Source organism: Onychomys torridus, chromosome 23 (assembly GCF_903995425.1).
Source record: "Onychomys torridus chromosome 23, mOncTor1.1, whole genome shotgun sequence".
Taxonomy (NCBI): Eukaryota; Metazoa; Chordata; class Mammalia; order Rodentia; family Cricetidae; genus Onychomys; species Onychomys torridus.
In genome coordinates this window covers 23,502,428-23,524,092 of record NC_050465.1, presented here as the reverse complement: position 1 = coordinate 23,524,092, position 21,665 = coordinate 23,502,428, and the positions used below count along the sequence as shown (strand labels likewise).

The following is a 21,665-nucleotide window of genomic DNA, read 5'->3' as shown; positions in this document are numbered from 1 at the left end:
CTCTCCAAACTGCAAGACTTAGGGGTAAAGTAGCTTGTTCAAAGTCAGTCAGAAATCTAAATCCAAAGCTGTCAGGTTTTGAAGTCTACCATCTTATTTCTAAAACTTAGCTAATTTTTAATGCAAGAAATGCTGGACACATGGTTTTCCAATGGAATTGGTAATCTATGTGCCAATAATGAATGCTGTAGTGTATGTATAAATGAGGTTTATTTGAGGAACTACAGTATGTGGCTAGGGTTACAGCTTCCAAATGATGGTGTTGAAATGCTGTCAAAAGGTAACCCTAGGGTCTGAGAATATGATGCAGCATGTAAGGTGCTAGTCTCACAGGCATGAAGAGATTAATTTACTTCTCAGGACTCACATAAAGAAGCATAGCATGGTGGGAGATATGCCAGCACTGGGGAGGAAAAAACAGGTGGATCCCTGAAGATTACTACCCAGCGAGTCTAAACTACTTGATGAATTCCAGGCTAGTGAGAGATTTTTCTGTCTCAAAAACCAAGCAAAATAGAATCTGAACAAAAACAGCTACTGACATGTATACACACTCACACACACCAACACACACTCACTCACACACACACACACACACACACACACACACACACACAAACATACACACACAATAACTAAAAGATAGTCCTGGGTGTCCCTGGATCCTCTTTGAACCACATTTTTGGGACATGTAGAACAACTGTTATAGAATTCTATGTTGGACATGGCAAGCAGAATACCTTGAGCCTGTGGGAAAGAAACTGAATCAATACTAGACAGTAGTCACCCAGGTGACAAACTGGGTAAAGCCCAAGTCTGGAAAGAGACACTGACTTGGGTTCCAAACAGTACAGGAAGGACTACCCGGTAGGGGAGGGGAGGGGGTGACATTTGCAATCACACTTGGGAAGATGGGATGAGCATGCTTGACAGAGCTTTCCAAGTGACTCTCTGGTGTAGGGTTACTCTTGAAGGACTACCCAACTCCTGTCTGAGGGAAGCAGCCTCTGTGACAGGACCCATATCTGTGACATGGGCACCCATGGGTATGGAAGACATTGGGGAGCCTTGCAAGAACCTCTGAGAGCATATACTCTATTTTGGCTCACTTTCTGCACTGAGATTAAATGATGCTGGCAAATTGAAAACAAAAAGGACTATCATTTATTTAGAAAGTTCTAATTTTAATAAATTCTCATAAAATGTGAATGAGAACCAAGGAGTTCAAATTTTGCTTGTTCCTGGACTGTTCCCCCTTGAGAGGTTGGTTGTCTTTTGTCCAAGTGTATCCTTCTGAACTCAGCCACTTCCTACAGGCCCTTACAGGCCTAACCCAAGAGCATACTTCTCAGTCATTAAGACCAGAGCACCTCAGGTTTAATATTCACTAAAGGCAGGCAGCTACATGGCTTTCTTTTATCCATTTCATTCATTCAGAAAGTATAGCTACTTTATACCTAAAATCTGAGTTCACTGAAAATAAAACATATGCATATATGGAAGTGCTTACTTTCCTCCTTGATTCTTGGGCATTACAATATATTATATATATTATAATAGTACAAATGGTTGGAAGGGAAAATACTTGAGTAACAAAAAAACCATGAGAATAAAAGGCTACAAAGAGTCCAAATCACATTTTCTTCTGATCGTCTTATTTTTAACCAATGTTGCTGGTAAGTTACTTGATTTAATCTCTTGTGAAATTTTATAAACTTAAAGCAATGACATAGATGACATCTGAGACAAAGTCTAACTCTTTAAGAAGATAAATCATCCAATGTCTAAGATTTTCTCTAAGTTTAAGCTTCTAAAAGTCTTTGCAGTATTTAATTAAAAAAAGCATGCATACCACATATAATGAGTTACAAATAAAACAATAGAATGTAAAAATTATCTGAGCCAGAGTGTAGTGGCACAGGTCTTTAATCCTAGCTCATAGAAGACAAATACAGGAGGATCTCTGTGAGTTCAAGTCCAGCCTGGTCTACGTAGTGAGTTCCTGTCCAGTCAAAACAACAGAGTGAGACCCCATCTCAAAAAATTATCTTCAGATAGAAATGTCACTAAAATATCTCAAAATTAACATTAGTTGGATGACTTTATCTGTTTATAGATGATAAGTACTATGTGTGGGTTTTGGTTTGTTTTATTTAGATTGTGAAATGAGACTAATTTGATCTGGTTGTCAAGGATACCAGACACCTAAAGGAAAGAAGGTATGACTTTAATCATATGAATACACAAATCAACTACTTAACTTAAAGTATCACTCAGAATAAAACATGACTTACTAGGGTTGTCTATATAAACTATGGTTGGGAATTCAAAGTGCAGATCAGGATCAGCTCCTCACTCCTCACCACATAGGCACAGGACACCAAGGGCTAAGGTGTCTTTGTATAATCAAACCTCTATCTATGCCATATGAAAGGATGGCATGTAATAAAAAATAAATCATGAGGATTCTATAGCCAACAAGATTTATCATGTCTCATCCAGTCTCAGAACTGTTCCCACAGTAGGGGGATCAGCATATATGTCACCTGTCCTGTAGTCTTTCTTGATTTCTTTTATCAATTTTGTAGTCAAGATTTTCAAGTCTTACCCAATAAAATCTGATCCTCGTTAATTTTGAAGAGAACCACAACTTTTTGTTTCCTGTGGAAACAAGGCATAACTTCTCTCCCAACACAACATATTTTCTGACTTCCATTTTGAAGTTAAGACATTCTTAAAATATATAAATTGGTTTAGTTGAGCAATTTCCATAATCCAATGTCTCTCAGCAGCTATTGTCTTTTGTTTATTGGCATTTAAAAATTCAAAGTCAACAAAGCACCATACAGAATCCAGGCATCCTGTGTATTTTTCATATTTACATGGCTTATTCTTTTCATATTACTTTATTCTTTCTTTAAAAAAACATTATTATTTTAAAACTATTTTTCTAAGCCTGTCTATACCCATTTTCCTTTCTTTCTTTAGCATCTAATCACATTTATAAACATACTGTTGCTTTTTAGAGGTTTTCTGTCTCTGGACCTAGCTTTACCAAGTGCCTTCAGTGTTTTCTGATTGTCACTGCACAACTCAGCTTGGCGTGTGGTGTGGGTGGCTGACTCAAGCCTGCAGGCAGCAGCCAGTAGCCATGTCTATGTATGCTGCTGAGCATCAGCCCACTTAAGAGACTGCAGGACTCGGAGGCCACATCTGGCTCCTTGTCCAGAACTTTTCTTAGCTTTCTCAAGCCCTTTACTCGGATATTTGAGCCACCATGTTGGACACCATATGTAGTTTGATTTTTCTTTGAGCCGCCAGCTCACAAATAATGACACAGAGACTTATTAATTATGGAAGCATGACCTTAGCTTAGGCTTGTTTTTAACTAGGTCTTGTAACTTAAGTAAACCCATCTCTATTCATCTATGTACCACACACTCTGCTTCATCCATGTCTCCTCCCGCTGGCCAGAAGTCCCACTTATACCTCCTCCCTCATTATTGGCCATTTAACTTTTTATTAAACCAATCACAGCAATACGCCTTCACACAGTGTACAAATATCCCACAACAAGAAACGTTCACTTGCTAACATTCCAGCTTCCTCTTAAGACACTGATGGATGGAAGGAGAACCGGCAAGGAGAAGAAGAAGAAAGCAAACAAACAAACAAAAAACCCACAATAATGGAGAACGTTGGAATGAAGGCCTGGAACGAGTGATTAGCATGCTAGCCTAATCGGGTCAGAAGACTCCCTCAGTCAAAATAAGGCACTTCAGTTGGAAGCTCATTAGAATTTAGAGTGCTTAATTTCTTCCTTACGGTTAAGTGGCTAGAAAGGCAGAAATCACATAGATCCCAACAAAATAGAGTGTTCCTTCACTCACATTCTTCAAACTCCTGAAGTTTGAAATATTTCATATTTTTTGAAAGTTTTATAATTTATTGTATACGAAAATTAACATGGGGTGCTTAAAAAAATGATCCAACTTCAGTGACAAAAGACTAGATTTAGAAATGTTGGCTCAGGTCTTCAAGCCAACATGTAGACAAGAAAGACTGCTTTGGGAAACATGAGAATTATTCCTTAGTGATTATTGCTTCTCATCTAATCTAAACCCTGTCCTTTGAGCCTTAATTGGGAATAACTGATTTTCAGAGTCAGCTTGAATGGCTATTAATTAATTCACCTATCTGTGACTTAGCTTTCAAATGACTGTAATGACACGAATAAGCACCATTAAGAGTGGAATTCATGCTAAGCATTTCCAAGCAACAACAAAGAGAAAATTACTTACCATATGGTACTTCTAGCGGGTGCCCTGTCACGTCACACCACCCAATGGGGTGAATGTCAGGGCTGTCAGCGTCCATCCAGTAGTCGTATTTATGGTCCCAGCCATCAAAATGAATCTAGTAGTTAAATAGTAATGAGGAATTACTATTTTGTTATTACTATTTTACTTTTCCTTCATTAAAATATGTGAAAACAGATATCTGAAGCCGAAACTGAAATGATATTCATCACAGCTTTGGCAGAAACAATATTTTAAGTGTGCTATCCATACAGCCTTTCTGACCTTGCCAGGAAAGGCTCCTGTAACACATTTTTCAGATAAATTAAAGAGGCAGGAGAATGAAAATTTTGATCAGAAATTGACTAAAATTGGGGAGGGTAAGGCCAATATGTTTTCTCAGCTAAGCCAATACTAGAATGATGAAAAGGGAGTAGTACACATCCTTGGTGACTCTCCTATAGCTACCACAAATACCACGTCACTGTCATAGACATAACAGTCAACAAATGGACATCATTACAAGCCCAGTACTGATGAAAAGGGTGTGAATCAAGGCATAAAGAAACAATATGTTCCTAAATCCTCACAAATGGGCAGAGAGACTCAGCACACAATCAAGGAAGGCAGAGAAGACAAAAATTACTGGAGCTGAGGAAACACCTCAGTGGAAGAGTGTCTGCTTAGCAAATATAGGTCCTGAGTTCAAGACCCAGAACACACACAAAGACATTACTAGATAGATAGATTATTAAAGGGCAGTGTAAGCAAAGAGATAGGGCCTGAGTCAAGTTTAGAAACCCATTCAGTATACCAGCTCATTTATTATCATTTTGTATTTTATTTATTAAACACATAGATATCTGTGTACACACATACATGTGCATGTACATATATATGTATATGTTCCCACACATGCTCCAAATTATGCATGTAAGAATTTAAAATTTCAACAATTTATGAAATGAAAATTAAATACTTAGTTCTTGAATATAAAAATTATGTTATAAAACATACTGTCTGGATGAAAAAGTGAATTTAGTATGAAGTAAAACAATAAATAAGTCTACTCTTGTGTATTTTCTTGTTTTCATTGCCAATTAAATAGAGAATACACCATTTTTAATGAAAAATTGTTATTCATGTCATGTCTAATTGTACACAATAATCATTCCAGCTACTATATTCTGACAACAAACAACCATAAAAAATTTTAAAAATCTACTTAGAATGGCATTTCTTTTCAAATAAAAAGCATAAGTATGTTTCTGAGATGAGATCTTTGTATACACAGGTTGGCCTTGAACTCTCTGCATGTCCTGGCATAGCCTTGAACTCTCTATATGTCCCAGGATAGTCTTGAAATCTCTACATGTCCCAGGATGGCCTAAACCCCACATTCATGTCACAGCCTCCCTAGTGCTAGGATTACAGGCATTCACTACCACACACAGACACAGAAAAATGAAGTCCATAAGCAAAGGAACACATTCCAGATAAAACCTTAATTCCTTCCTAGAGAGATTTCCTTGCTTGCAATCCACATCACAGTAGAATTGATCACATCATCCATCCTGTGCAGAGGACATACAGGCAGCAGTTCAGAGTTGAAAAAGGATGAGAAACTGAAGGACACCATGAGGGAGAAGAAACAGCCACAAAAATGAAAGTTTTCAGGGGATACTGACAAGAATTTGGCCAAAGGTAAGAGAATACGAAGCCATACAAATTCCTTGAGAAATGGAAACACAAGAAGTCTCATGTTACTATGAGTCAAAAAATAGTGGTGAAGATTCTTTAGTCATCCCTTCAAAATTCGCCTGAGCCACTAAAGCCACCATACATGGAGAAAGAATTCAAATAAGGGCTACTCTAGATCAACCCTATCAGGGTAAAGCCAACAACCAACAGGTAAAAGAATTGCAAATAGTTAGCTGCATGACAACACCTACCTTTTAAAGAATAATCTCACTCTATACCCCATCATTTATGAAATGCAGTATACAAAGCTATTATTAGACATAGAAGTAGGCAAATGGACATGAAAGACGATCAGTTTTTAAGGAAGCAGCCAATAGAAGCAATATAAGATGAGCCAGCCAGATGTTGTCATTAACAGAACTTTAAAGTATCTATTAAGATATTTTCAATAAAAATGGTCTTCACGAATGAACAGATGAAGAGCCTTGGCATAGACAATATGAACATGAAGCAGGAAAAAGTTCTAAAACTGGAATGCAAAATCTCTAGGGTAAAAATTTTGCAAACTGAACAGCATAGGAGAAGAGGCAGGAAAGGATACATGGCCATGAACAAAGATGCACAAGAAGTACAACCTAAAGAACAGAGAGTTCAAGGCTTAGATAATAAATAGGGCCCTGAGGATTCACCAGGTCACATCAAGTCTAGGCTGCAGAAGAAATGGCCCAGGAGGAAGAGCAGGAGAACAGTCACAACAAAGCAAACCCAGAAGAATGGAAGTTCAAAACCTCCTCTATACCTCAGCTCAAAACACCACTCTACAAATGAAAGAACAGGAGAATTCAAGCTCAATAAATAAAGAAGAAATCCAAGTTATGAAAACCATAAAAGGACAGGACAGTTGGCTGACCATGCACCAGAAACCATGAGCCATGAGGCAATGAAAATGTCTGCCAACTCAGAATTTTAAATTAATACATCCTTCAAAAGATGAAACTTTTAAAAAACAAGATGACACTAAAGAAACAGTAATTAAAAAAAACACAGAAAAGACATCAACTATAGATTTGTGGTACAAGAAATGTTAAATGAGACATTGTAGACTGATGGGAAACAGAAGCAAAGAGAAACTCCCTTCAGAGAAATAGTGAAGAGCAAAGGTGTGGGATAGGCAAGGTCAACTCCTCACAACAGTCATGGTCAGTTCACCACACAGCAGAATACAGAAGAGTAGCAGGGTCATCAACACTAAAAGAGATGTATTTCATCCAGTTCTATGCACTCTAGATACTCTTAGCTGATGTGCAGAGAATGGGCTCCCTCAGTCTGACATGGGGGGGCAATCAGTGAGAAACTTACAGCAAGTACCATATCAAATATTATTTCAAATAGAAAAAGTTCAGTATGAAGGCAAAATAAGAGATAAATTATTCACACATGATTTTTTTTTCTGTAGAAAGTATAAGATGGACAAAAAATACAGTAAGAATTTATCAATAGTTCAGAATTAAAGAGCAATGTAGGATAATTGTGTTTCTGCATCCTGACAACAAACAACTGTAATAAATTATTTAAAAATCTATCTAGAATCGCATTTCTTTTAAAATGAAAAGCATGGTTATGGTAGTATAGAGCTATAACTCTAGAATGCAGTCAGGTAAGGCAGGAGGATTGAGAGTTCCATGCCAGCCTGAGCTAAACTGCAAGACCCTGTATGTTATGCCCCCATTCCCCACTGCTGACACTCAAAGGAGATCTTAGCAAAGCATGTAAGCAAATAACAAAACATGAAAGATCCCCATGATGTAAAACATCACTACGGCAAATTCAATATGACCCACCTCCATGGAGAACATAACTATGCCCAGAAGACTACAAAGTTTTGTAGATGTCATTTCTCCCAGAATGCTCTATACATTCAGTACATTGCACCAAAAACAAGAAGCAAGTACTTGGGAAGCCGAGGCAGCAGAATGGCCACTTTCAGTTCAACCTACTTTTCAAAGCAAGTTCCAGGCCAGTCTGACCTGTGTAGGCACAACTTTGTCATAAATACTACATAACAAAGGCAAAAGACATAGAGCTTTCTTTAAGTATCACTGAGAAACACACTGTGGCATTGTATAGAAAGGAAAATGATGCAGTGTGTTCTGAATAATTTTGAAAAGAGGGGTAAAGTTGAAGAAATTTTACCTGGCTTCTAGTTACAGTGCAGGCACAATTATTAAGGTAGTGTTGAACTAGCTGGAGAAACAAACACATTAACAGAAATATAAATGTATGTATGTATATATGTATTTTAATTCAATTTACATAATAAGTCAAAGAGTATTTGATGAAGAAAGGACAGCTTTTCAACAATGCCCCTGAAGCAGATATGTAGACAATCATACTTAAAACAAAAATGAGTGGGCTAAATCTATCTTATAGTCTACATACAGGTTAAATTAACCTTATAGTTCACATATGAGTGAACCTGAAGTAGATCATAGATGCAAAAGCTAAAATGGTTAAACCCATAATAAAAATTTAAAAATCAGATAAAAACCTCTGTGATACTAAGATATTTAAGGTTTCATATGCACATGCAGTAACCATATAAGAACAAATTAATAAATTCAGTTTTATCCTTAATAAGACAGTTTCTCAAAATAATAAGAATAAGAAAAGGTAAGCTCAGCCATTTGCAACATATCCATCAGACTACAGATAGCAGAAAATCCCATCAAATTATGGGCAAAAAAACTCACGAGATACTTTGAAAACTGAAGGCTAGCAAAGGATCAACAAACAAAATGTCAACACCGACCTGCGCAGGGAAACCAAACTACACGCCACTGCACACCACTCAAATGACTTAAACCCAGGTGACACCAGTCACTGGTGAGGCTGGTGATCACCAATGTACCAAAACAGGGTAGTCTAAGACAAGATACACAGGACAGGCCAAGCAAGCTTAGGAACTCTGCCGTGAGGAATCAGACCTGTGTGGTTCAGCTTTTGTACAACTTGGTCTAAAAAAAAAAAAAAAAAAAAGAAAAAAGGAGTACAGTTTTCAAAGAACCTTTGTTAGTAGATACAATGCTTTTATATACTCCATTCAAGATGTTCCTATGTTCAGTGAGGCATCCTTAATGATCATTTCCAAGGCTGCATGTACTTATGACGAAACCTTTCCTCATTCCTTGTGGGATTCTCCCTTCTCTGCAGTAGTTTTCTAAACTCGAGATACACAGTAAATATTTTGAATCTATAACATCTTTATGAAAGATATTTTCATCATTTCAGATCTTCATATCTCTAGAGTGAAAAATCCAATTTTTAAAATTCTAACCAGATGGTCAAATTATGAGAGGGTATTGGCACTGATGGATATTTACAGGATCTCTCTAAAAAGCTGAGAGGCACTTTGAAAACCAAATCATTTCTATCATCATGGTTCATATATTTATAATTTTTCACAAATCTGAAAGTCCATAAAGGAAATCCAGATTCTTCTTGCTCTTGTTCATATGAACGTGAAACCAGAGGCTAGATCATTCATCCATCATTGCCTTACATTCCTGTCACCAGACAGTAACACTTGGAATGTATTAACTTGGTATCCAGCAGTGATCAGTAGCTAATGCCTTAGACATGGAGGAGTTAAATCATCATGTTAAAAAAAAAATCAGTAAGGATTAATTCCTTAGTATAAAGACACAGTCTTTCAATGTCTTCCAGTGCCCACCCTTGAACTTCCACTCAGCCCAGTGAGTTCATCTTTCTCTTCAGTCCTTTGCTGGCACTGCAGATCTTAGCGCTGTGCTTCACACAGTATAAGGACTCAAACCCACTGTCCAAACAACATTCAAGATGGTAACCATGGCAGATGGGAGATAGACTATTTAGGAAAAACAAAAGCCCAGTCACAATAATTTTATTAGCATAAGGAATTATTATACTTGTGTCTCCTGTCAAATGATTTTAAAATATTAATTTCCAGTTTAACAGGCTTTGAACATATAGATTCAAAATCTCCTAATCTATTCAAATGCTTACATAAGTTATCAGCACAAAGTGATACCAACTTACTTATATGTGGTCTTTACAATATCTGGTCCAGCTTCAATTTGATGCATATCTTAGATAATTTAAAATGCATTAAGTTCAAGGTAGACACTTAGATTTCATTACAGACAAAGGACTGAATTTTAGTAGGTTATCTTGGCATCTATTTCTCACAGCTACTGGTGCTAATGAGGCTTCAGTTCCTTGTGCTCCCTGTGAGGCAGAGCTCTGAGCTTTATTAGGGGACGACATTCAGGCATTCAGAGTAGTATGCACTCCAGGAGTCTGTTCTATTACTGACAGAATGCTGGACCGTGTTTTTACAGAACACCACTGTAATCCAAGTGCAACAATGCTGGCATGGTGCAGCACACTTTGATTGTGTATAATGTATACAATATATGTTATATGTAGTATAATGCCCACAACATATTGTTTTAACAGATGACTTACAGAGCTTCTAAGAAGGTAAAAGGTTGGCAAAATCAGATCTCAAAGCCAGAAAGGAGGAAATTTTACTGAGAAGAACATGCAAGAGAATGAACTGTGAGGCTATCTTGATTTGCAAGCAGAATCTGTAGTAGAATTATCATACAACACACACACACACACAGGAGATCACTTTCATGGTAAAAAATGAGATATTACTGAATAATGAAGAGATGATGCTCAAAACAATGGACTGTTTTCTGTGATGAGTATTGCTTAGGCAATGGACCAATCAGATTATCTTTATGCAGGCAAGGATGGAGGGGGAAAGGCTGTGAAGGGACAAAAAAAATCACATACATGTATTTCAAAAATAGTTTATTCTCATATGTCACTAACCCAAATTTACATACAAAGCGGCTAAGATCTACATAGTGAACCTGCCATTTCTGCCTTACTTTGAAAGCCTTGCTTTCTCCCAGGCAAAATGCACAACCCAGTTCCTGTGTTCTTTTCTATCACATGCCCGCACTCTCTCTAGGTGCGTAATCTTAACAACCCCTTCCCCAGATCACTTTCTCCAAATCTACTAATGATTTCCAAAATCATATACTCATGTCTCCCATCTATTCCATTTCTAATTACATTTCTACCATTCTGATACATATTGTGGGAATGTACGTGTGTGTGTGTGTGTGTGTGTGTGTGTGTGTGTGTGTGTGTGTGTGTTTATGTGCACACAAGTGTGGCAGAGGTCTGATATCTTCCTTTCTCTATTATCACTCCTCATCTTTTTCTCTGAGACAGTTTCTTACTAGTGAGCTCACACACCACCGATGGACTAGATTGGCTGACCAAGGAGCCTCAGGGACACCCCACACACACTTCTAATGCTGGGACAACAGCTGGGAGCCATGCACAGCCTGGGACCAGAACTCAGTCCTTGAGTTCACATACCAAGCAGTTCACTACTGAGTCATTGCCTCAGGGAAAATATGTGGAAACTTTTAGGTTTCTGTTGAAAATTTAATAGCTTTCACTACAAAAATAAGCTTATTTTTGTTTTTCAGTGCTCACATTGATCATATTTCTTAAGGTCATGGTTTTGCAAAATCCAGTGAGCAAATGGTAGCCATTTCATTCTCTAACAAAACACTTAGCACACTGTGGATTAAGAAGGAAGATGGAAGTCTGCATGTTCTAGCTATACACCCTCCAGTAATTGTTGAGTGCAGTTCTGAGGTAATTTTTTTTCAGTGCTTCTATAAGGTATGACCATGGCAACAGAGTGGTTCCTTGAAATGTTTGCCATTAAACCCACGGTTTTATGTAAAGCAATCAAGAACAGTTTTTTAAAAGTTGCATGCCCTCTCACTTTCATAAGACAGGGAACCTGAGAGAAGTCCAGCTGGAGAGATGATACCGAAGTCATTCACCCCCACATGGTTCCACTCATGACAAATAACACCTGTGTTAAGTTTCTATTTCTCCAGATCCATGGTTACAGTTATAACAAATACAATCCGTTCTTCCCATAGGCTATGATTTCTCCATAAAATTACCACCAGAGAGAAAAATGCTCAAATTTATAATAGAATTCCAAGAGTTTTAATTCTTGTTAAAAACAACTCTTTAAATATCTCATCTCTAGGAAATGGTGACAGACACATGTGGTGCCCTGAGGCTGCACATCTGTGGGTAGTATGCTAGGAATAAAAAATCTCTTTCGCAAGTAGTGTGAGGACAAGTAACCTCAAAATCAGTTTCTGATTAAAGCTAACATAAATATTTCTATTACCTCTGCCATACAGTTTATAACGTTTGAAGCATTAGAGCGGTAAACTGAGCTCTGATGGCAAAGATTGCACATTCACTGTTAACTTAGAGGCAATTTCCTTTCACAGTTCTTCAGCAGGCTGCCACCCTCATCTTCTCTTCAGGATGCTAGCTAGCCCTTGTGGAAGAAACTCTTTCAGTCCCCATTCTTAATTTGCCTTGACATTCTAAATTTCTACTGTAGATCTTATCTGTATGCTTATCAACTCAAGAAGGATGCAAGCAGTTTATGTCATAAAAGGTTTCTGTGAACACAAAGGATGTGAAGTGAGGCGGTAAGCGAGACATTAAGTTTCTGGATGTAGCGGCCAATGTCTGGAAGCCCAGTACAGGGAAGCCTGAGGCAGAAGGGCTCCAGTAAGCTCAGACTGCAGTTAGCTGCAACTTTCAGAATTTCCCAGTGAGAGTTAAATGCACTGAAATTAATATAAGGAATGCAACAAAAACACTGTGCATTATGGCATAATGCATAGTGAATCACGCAATTATGCACTAATCACATGGGTAATGTCAGCTAAATGGAAATACTTATAGATATTGAGAGTGGCTAGGAGCTCATGCATCATGAGAATGATTTCCAAAATGTCTGAGGTAAGAAACATAGCAATCAGTATCTTAGATAAATATGTATTCTAACTCCTGTTCTAATGGTTTACATAAGGATCACAGAAAAAAAAAAAAAAAAAAAACCTCATGGCCTTATAAAAGGAATCTGAGCCTTACATGTTACCAACAGTAAAACATGAAGATTGTGAATCATTACTTTTATATGATGCCCTGCACAGAATGGGACACAGCCTTGTTGATATATATATATATATATTTAAGAATTTGGATTTGAATTTAGTCTTCTTGAAAGCCACAGTCTATAGGGAGATTGATCTATTAACATCTATGAATAAGATACTGAGCTTATAATAATATGATATGATAATGCATATGACTCTCTGAGCTATTTAACAAAATAGCCAGCCAAGGGCCAGCCTGTCTCCAAATGTTGGATCCATAGCGCAAAGGAAATACTGATAGAGTGAGTCACTATTCCATGTAATTGTTATTTTTGAGAATTCCTGTAAATAAATTCTGCATTTCTGTATTTATTAATGTTTTAAAATACTAGATGTTTATACTTATAAAACAAATCATAATGTAGGTTATAGAAATGAATTTACTAGCTTATATTTATGCTACAAGTTACAATTTATTAGGCATTGTCTTGATATATTTGTAATAAATGAAATATTTAATTGTTTTCAATAAGCATGCTTTTGAATATAATTTGTTCTATTTAAAAATAAAATAGGGGCTATTTTATTATGCAACTTATGTATTAGGGATAGTAATGAATGTTTATTTTCTGAACTTCCTAATTCTAATAAATTTTTGTACAAGTATATAGGAAGTTTATGACTAATGGCATCCCAGGAATAATAAAGCTATTGGTTTAAGACTTTAAATAATAATTTAAAAAAACTGTAAGAGCTTGCAAATTTAACAAATGTGGTTTTCTCTACAGGCAGAAAAATGTGGGAAAGAGAGTCATAAGACAAGAGCCTCCAAAAATAAGACTTGTTGAATAACTGTTTGCCCACAAAAAAATAAAAACCAAAGAGAAAATTTGCATGTTTTGTTTCTAGACAAGGACTCCAGGATAAGATACGGGGCTTGAACTTGCTTGGGGCAGTTTCTTTTGCTGCTGATGTGGGAGCCTATGAAACTCTGTTATGATCACAATAAACTGAGGTCCTACAAAATAGTTAAATTAAAATGTGCAGTGGAGAAATGAAGGTCGGTGTCCAGGTCTTCCTTAAGATGGAGAATGCCCAGGTCAGAAGTCAGAATCACCTGCAGGAAATTTACCTGCAGGAAGTGAGGCCTGTGAAGAGCAGCACAAAGTATGAAAGCAGGGGCCTGTGTGCACATCCCAAGGTACACTGGTCCAGAAAGGAAGGCCTTTAGAGACCACACTAGCAGCCTTCACTCTCTGGCCAGTGCCAGATGTCAACAGGAGTTAGGAGGGCAGCAGGAGAAAGATGTTGAGGGTTACTTCCAGACTTCCTTCCTGCTGGACCCAGAGTTGACAGACACTATGTTCCTCCTGACTCTCTCCAGAAACTTCCTTCTCTCTTTCTCTCCCCTACCCCACATCTCACTGGCTGCTCTCCATACTGCCTGAAATGCTGTGTGTTACACTTGGTGTGGACTCTGTTTTGTTTTGTTTTTTTTGTTTTTGTTTTCCGTAGAACTGATAATATGATTCTGTAAACAATTGGCAAGAATTCTATTAAAAGGTGGTGACAAAGGAATTCAAAGTAATAACACTAAGACAAAATAAAAGATGAGACAGTTGAGATGGAAAGAGCAAGAAGCGGGTATAAGATACTATTTCAAATTGAGGCCATCAAAACAGAGGCAAAGGGACAGGAGATATTACAATGGGTATGGCTAAAGAGAGTAGCCAGAGCCAAGTGATCCTGGGGACGCAATACCCAAGGGCACCTACACACATGCAGTACTCATAAGATCATGTATATACATATACATAATAAAGAAGATTTTAAGGTTTCCACAAGAGAGCTGTGTGCAGGGACATGAGAACATGTTACCAGCCTGATCTTGCAAGAGTGACATAAGACAAGGCTGAAGAAATGAGGCAGAGATAGCATTATTAAGTAAATCTCAGATAGGAGAGATACTGGTTTTCTTGGAAGATGGTAAGACAAAGGAAAATGACAAGGCTGGGGATATGAAAAATGGCTCACGGCCTTCATTGCTCCAGTCTAGTACAAACAGAAGTCCATTGAGAAAATTGACATGACTATTTGGGTCAGAGTAGGCTTGTAGCTCTTACTTTCTATGGCGAGAGGAGATGGCCTGTGTTGTGGTAGAATCTCATCAAAAAGCAACATGGCAAGCTGGCAGGCAAGTGGATGATCACTCAAGGTTTGTTGTTTAGTTGGTATTGTCAAATTAGAGAAAGGGTACACAAAGATGAGAGAGGCAGAGAGAGGGGAAAGGAAAGGAGAGAGAGGGGGGAGAGGGAGGGAGAGAGAAAGAGAGAAAGAGAGAGAGAGAGAAGTACTATAAGCATATGCCTTGGGCCTTACAACACATGTTAGTTTTCTCTAGACATGAATGCCCATAGATGCCTAAGAGGTGAAGGGACAGACAGGGCCTGTGGCCTGTGTGAAGCTTCAGAGAAACAAACAGTAGAGACAGCATGACAGGGGACGGCTAATAAATAAGATCAGAGCAGATAACTCAAAGTCTGCCCTGTGTGATGCAGGACCTCACAGGTACCATGGGGCCAGTGGTGAAGGAATTATAAATACATGTGATTGTGCTACCAACAGCTCATTACTTTCTTTGATGGACTCTGTGAGCAAAAACAAGCCTATTAAGAAAAGTGACATGACGTTCAGTCTACTAGGTAGATGCTAGTAAGACCCAGATGCTTGTTTTCAGCAAATCCATCTGAGATGCTGTTTATAAATGTTTTGTATAGTCTCTTTTATAAAAGGAATTTTCAGATACCCCCCCCCACTGCAACATCACTCAAAAATTGACATTATTTATCTAAAACATTCAGTCGTAATAGACAAAGATGTTGGCCAAGTTTCAAGAATACATTGCAGGGTTAGTGGGTTCCATTTACAGGATGATTACAGTCATGTCCTGTGAGCCGCATTGGGTCAATAGAAGAAATGTATGCCACTTCTGAGGAAGATGGAGATCCAGCTTAAAGTATGCCATTAATACAAATTCTACCCAGTGCTTGTGACAACATAGACCAATCCCTCAGAAGCTTGCACTTTTTCCATTGATGGCAGTAGTCTTCCAGACTTTATCTGTAGCCAACAATTCACAGCAACCAGAACAATGACTACTAAAACACACCAGACTTCTGTGGAAAAACAAGTCATGTTCAAGCCAGAAAATAACTTTCAAGCAAGAAAGGAGATGGGATGTTTGTAATTAATGCTTTTATATGATTCCCTATATATTTTTGCATAAATGTCAGATATTTAACTTATTTTTTATCCTTGCCCAATAAGGCTCCTGATATAGAACAAGCAAAGGAGGGAAGAGCCCAGGCACTCATTCACAACCTGGGTCTCTTCTCTAAAATTTTGTAGGACCTGGTAGTAAACATTATGCAAATTGAAGCACTAGACACCAATCTAATCATCTACAGATAATTTTCTACTTAGTCTAGACCATAGAAAAAAAGTTACTATTTTCTAATTGAAATTTCTCCAAAATGTCTGTGTGCATCCCTGAATATTTCAAGGCTAGTAATTTATCTCCTTTTGTTGTTTTATTTTTCTACTTTGGAGTCTCAGGACACGACTCTCTAGCTATAAACCATTGTCCTCACAGAGGTTCAACCTGTTCTAGGCCCTCATTCTAATACTTAGCAGGAGAAATGCTGGCCATTTGATAGAAGATTATATCTACTTCTGTCTCTATGGTTCTTTCCTATGCAATATCTATTATATATCACTGAAGGAAACATGAAGCATGCCAATAATGAGGACATGATATTGCCCTTGAGATACAGCCATAGAGGAAAACCCATTGGTGCAGTTATTGAAATCAGTAAGAAAGATTACCAAACTTTGGAGATATATTACAAATAGCAAACAGAAATAAATGTATGAAAATATATAGATAATTCAACATAAATCTACTGTCTATTAAAGAATCAAATGGGTACACCAGAACTAAAATTTCCAAATCTGAAACTAGGAGTGGACTGAGAGAAGTTAACAGTAGCCTGCCACTAGCAGAAGAAGGAGTTAGTGCACAAAGGACATTTAGTAGAATAAAAACGCACACAAGAAAAATAGGAATGGATAGCATAGAACAGGTCATGAGACATGTGGACACTGTCTAACAGTATAATCTGTATAACTAATGTCCCTCAAGGAGAAGAGACAGAAAAGAGCAGCATCACTGTTGTATGAACATGGCCAAGATCTCCAGATTTAAGATGAATTTTTAACCCGTATATTCAAGAACCCAAGCCAATCCCAGATATGGATGGAGGGCACAAGGGAGCCCCACAGAAGAACATAAAGACAAATTATTAAAAATGAGAGGTACAGGGATTGGTGGACTAAAGGTAAAGAAGGCTCAAATGCATCTGTTTTATCTCTGCTAAAAACTAGAGAAAAGAAATTGTGCAAAAACAAAAACAAAAACTATCTACCAAATAGGAAAGACACATTATTCTCAGCATCACATGGAAACTCCTTGAAAATTGAGCATATTGTAGTATGTACAGGGAGCCTTTAGAAACAAACAAACAAACAAACAAACAAACAAACAAAAAACACCCAAAATAATTCCTGTATCCTTTCAGACCACAGGATTCAATAAAATGAGAAACATACAAGACTGACTTCAGATAACACACCAATACTTGGCAACTGAACAACACACATTTTAATGAGCAGATGGTCATTGATGACATAAGGGAAGAGATAAAACATTCTTACAGTCAAACAGAAATGAAAACAACCTACCAGAACCTTCAGGATAGAATCAAGACAGTTGTAAGAGGAAAGCTTGTAAGTGTTCACATTCAAACACCAGAGACATCTCAGAAAACACAATCCATCTCAAAATTCTAGAAATGGAAGAAGCCAAAAGGAAATGCAGATGTTGTCAAAAGATAATAAAAATTATGGAAAAAAATCAATGATATAGAGATTAAAAGAACAATACCTAGAATTAATCAGATAAAGAGCTGTCTCTTCTAAAAGAATAATGAGGGGGCCGGCAAGATGGCTCAGTGGGTAAAGTGCCTGCTGCTCAGCCTGGCAACAAGACTTCTATCCACGGAACTGACAGAGAGGTAGAACAGGAGACCTAACTCTACAAGTCATCTCAGACCTCCACATGCACATCATGGCACATATCCTCACACACACTTTTCAAGAACATGACAACAATAATAAATTTTTCAAAATGTTTACAGGTTAACAAAATGTACCAATCCCTAGCCAAACTAACATGTATGTATGTATGTATGTATGTATGTATGTATGTATGTATGTGTGTATGTATGTATGCGAGAGACTTAATAAAATTAGAAGAGCAAAAGGAATTGTTAAAAAAGATTTCAATGAAATACAGAAAATTTTCAAGGAATATTTTGAAAATTAAATTTCAACTAATTGGAAAATCTAGAAGAAAAGAATACATTGCTAAATGGAGAGGGCCTACTAAAATTAAAGCTGAGAGATGTGCCGTCTGCCCTGGAACTCAGATCTGGACCAGAGGTGAGTGCCTGGGTTATAGTCAGAGAGGCAACTGTGCCTGGGTCCCACCACTGGACACAGGCCACCCCAGGAGAACCTGACCAACTTGGCCCCAGTTTCCAGCCAATCGGCGGGCCCTGAGGGCAGGCTCCCCTTTTCCAAGACTGCAGGCAGACACTGCAGTCTGCACACCCTGCCCCCAAACCCATCTGCTGGAGACCCCAGCCACTTCCTGAGAATCAGAGACCAGCCCCAAGATTCCATCCTGCCCTGGAACTCCCATCTGGACCAGAGACCAGACAAAAGGACAAGAGGAGCTCCCATCTGGACAAAATAAGGAGACCCCAGGGACTTCCAGAGACTCAGAGTCCAGCCCCCCAGCTCCTATCCAGCCAGCACTCTCATCTGGACCAGTGCTCCCATCTGGCCCAGAGCTTCCATCTGGACCAGAGAGAGGCTCCCTAAATCTGTCAACTCTCTCTGGACCAACTACACTGATAAGACCAAGAACGAACACAAGAGGAGATGGGCAGACATCAAGGCAGAAGTACATACAACAAAATAAAGAGCAATACAGCATTACCAGAACCTAGCCCTTCTCCAACAGCTAGACCTGAACATCACGGAAAGGAAGAAGAAGAAGAAAACCTTTTAAGTAACATCATGAAGAGGCTAGAGCCTTATATAGAAGAAATCAAAAATAAAGTAGAGGAATAGACAAACAAAAAATGGGAAGAACACTATAAAAAAAAGAGAGGAAAGGACAATTAAAGCAGAAGAAAACAATAAATCCTTGAATGAAAATCATGAAAAAGCCAGGGAGACAGTCCAAGACCTGAAGAGGGAAATAGAAAAAAATGAAGAAGACACTAGCAGAAGGAATGTTGGAAATAGAAAATCTGAGTAAACAAACAGGAACTTCAGAGGCAAGTATAACCAACAGAATGCAAGAGATGGAAGAGAGGATCTCTGGTGTTGAAGATACGGTAGAAGAAGTAGATTCATCAGTAAAGAAAACACTAAAACCAACAAAGTCATGACCCAAAATGTCCAAGAAATTTGGGACACCATGAAAAGACCAAACCTATGAATAATAGGGGTAGAGGAAGTAGAAGAATACCAACTCAAAGGCACAGAAAATATATTTAACAAGATCATAGAAGAAAACTTTCCCACCTTAAAAAAGGAAATGCCTATGAAGATACAAGAAGCCTATAGAACACCAAACAGACTTGACCCCCCAAAAAAGTCCCCTTGCCACATAATAATTAAACAACTAAATGTACAGAATAAAGAAAGAAAATATTAAGGGCAGCAAAAGAAAAAGGCCAAGTGACTTATAAAGGTAAACCCATCAGAATAACACCCGAATTCTCAATGGAGACTTTGAAAGCCAGAAGGACATGGACAAATATAATGCAGACACTAAGAGACCATGGATGCCAGCCTAGACTAATATACCCAGCAAAACTTTCAATCATCATAGATGGAGTGAACAAGACCTTCCAAGACAAAATCAGATTTAAACAATACTTATCCACAAACCCAGCCCTACAGAAAGCACTAGAAGGAAAATTCCAACCTAAGGAAGGCAGATACACCTATGAAAACACAGGCAATAGATAACACCACTGCAGTAAACCCCAAAGAAGAGAAGTACACACACACTACCACCAAAAAATAAAAATAAAAACAGGAACAAACAGTCACTGGTCATTAATATCCCTTAATATCAATGGAGTTAATTCACCTATAAAAAGACACAGACTAACAGAATGGATATGAAAACAGGACCCATCTTTCTGCTGCATACAAGAAACACACCTCAAATTCAAAGACAGACACCTCCTAAGAATAAAAGGCTGGGAAAAGACTTTCCAATCAAAGGGTCTTAAGAAGCAAGCTGGTGTAGCCATCCTAATATCCAGCAAAATAGACTTCAAACTAAAATCAATCAAAAGAGATGATGAAGGATATTACATACTCATCACAGGAAAGATCCACCAAGATGAAGTCTCAATTCTGAACATTTATGCCCCAAACACAAGGGCACCCACATATGTAAAAGAATCATTACTAAAGCTTAAATCACATATAAAACTCCACACATTAATAGTGGGAGACTTCAACACCCCACTTTCACCTCTGGACAGATCAGCCAAACTGAAACTTAAGAGAAACATATTGGACTTAACTGATTTTATGGCTCAAATGGACTTACTCAATATCAACAGAACATTCCACATAAACAGAAACGAATATACCTTCTTCTCAGCACCCCATGGAACCTTCTCTAAAATCGACCACATACTTGGCCACAAAGCAAATCTCAACAGATACAAAACAATTGGAATAATTTCCTGTGTTCTATAAGACCACCATGGTTTAAAGTTAGATTTCAACAACAGAAAAAAAACTACAGAAATCCTACAATCTCATGGAAACTGAATAATGCTCAACTGAATCACCAATGGGGTAAGGAAGAAATAAAGAAAGAAATTGAAGACGTCCTAGAGATCAATGAAAATGAATACACCACATACCCAAACTTATGGGATACTAAGAAAGTAGTGCTAAGAGGGAAATTCATAGCAATGAATGCCCACATAAAGAAGCTGGAGAAATCTCACACTAGTGACTTGACAGCACACCTGAAAGCCCTTGATCAGGAAGAAGCAAAGTCTCCCAGAAGGAACACATGCCAGGAAATTATCAAATTGAGAGCTGAAATCAATAAAATAGAAATAAAGAGAACAATACAAAGGATTAATGAAACAAAGAGTTGGTTCTTTGAGAAGATCAACAAGATAGACAAGCCCTTATCCAACTAACCAAAAGACAGAGAGAGAGCATCCAAATTAACAAAATCAGAAATGAAAAGGGGGACATAACAACAGACCATGAGGAAATCCAGAGAATCATCAGGTCATATTTCAAAAACCTCTACTCCACAAAACTGGAAAATCTAAAATAAATGGATAATTTTCTGGATAGGTACCACATACCTAAGTTAAATGAAGACCAGAAAAACCATTTAAATAGTCCAATAACCCCTAAGGAAATAGAATCAGTCATTAAAAGTCTC

General features: G+C 37.8%; 1 protein-coding gene across 1 annotated transcript in view; it reads right to left on the bottom strand.

Annotated features, from left to right (window-relative positions):
• LOC118573411 (lethal(3)malignant brain tumor-like protein 4) overlaps nucleotides 1–21,665 on the bottom strand; it is a 317,599-nt gene that overhangs the window by 66,439 nt on the left and 229,495 nt on the right. Inside the window, exon 12 of the mRNA XM_036173702.1 lies at nucleotides 4,302–4,416. Coding sequence (XP_036029595.1) covers nucleotides 4,302–4,416 — 115 coding nt within the window. The remainder of the gene's footprint in view (nucleotides 1–4,301; nucleotides 4,417–21,665) is intronic.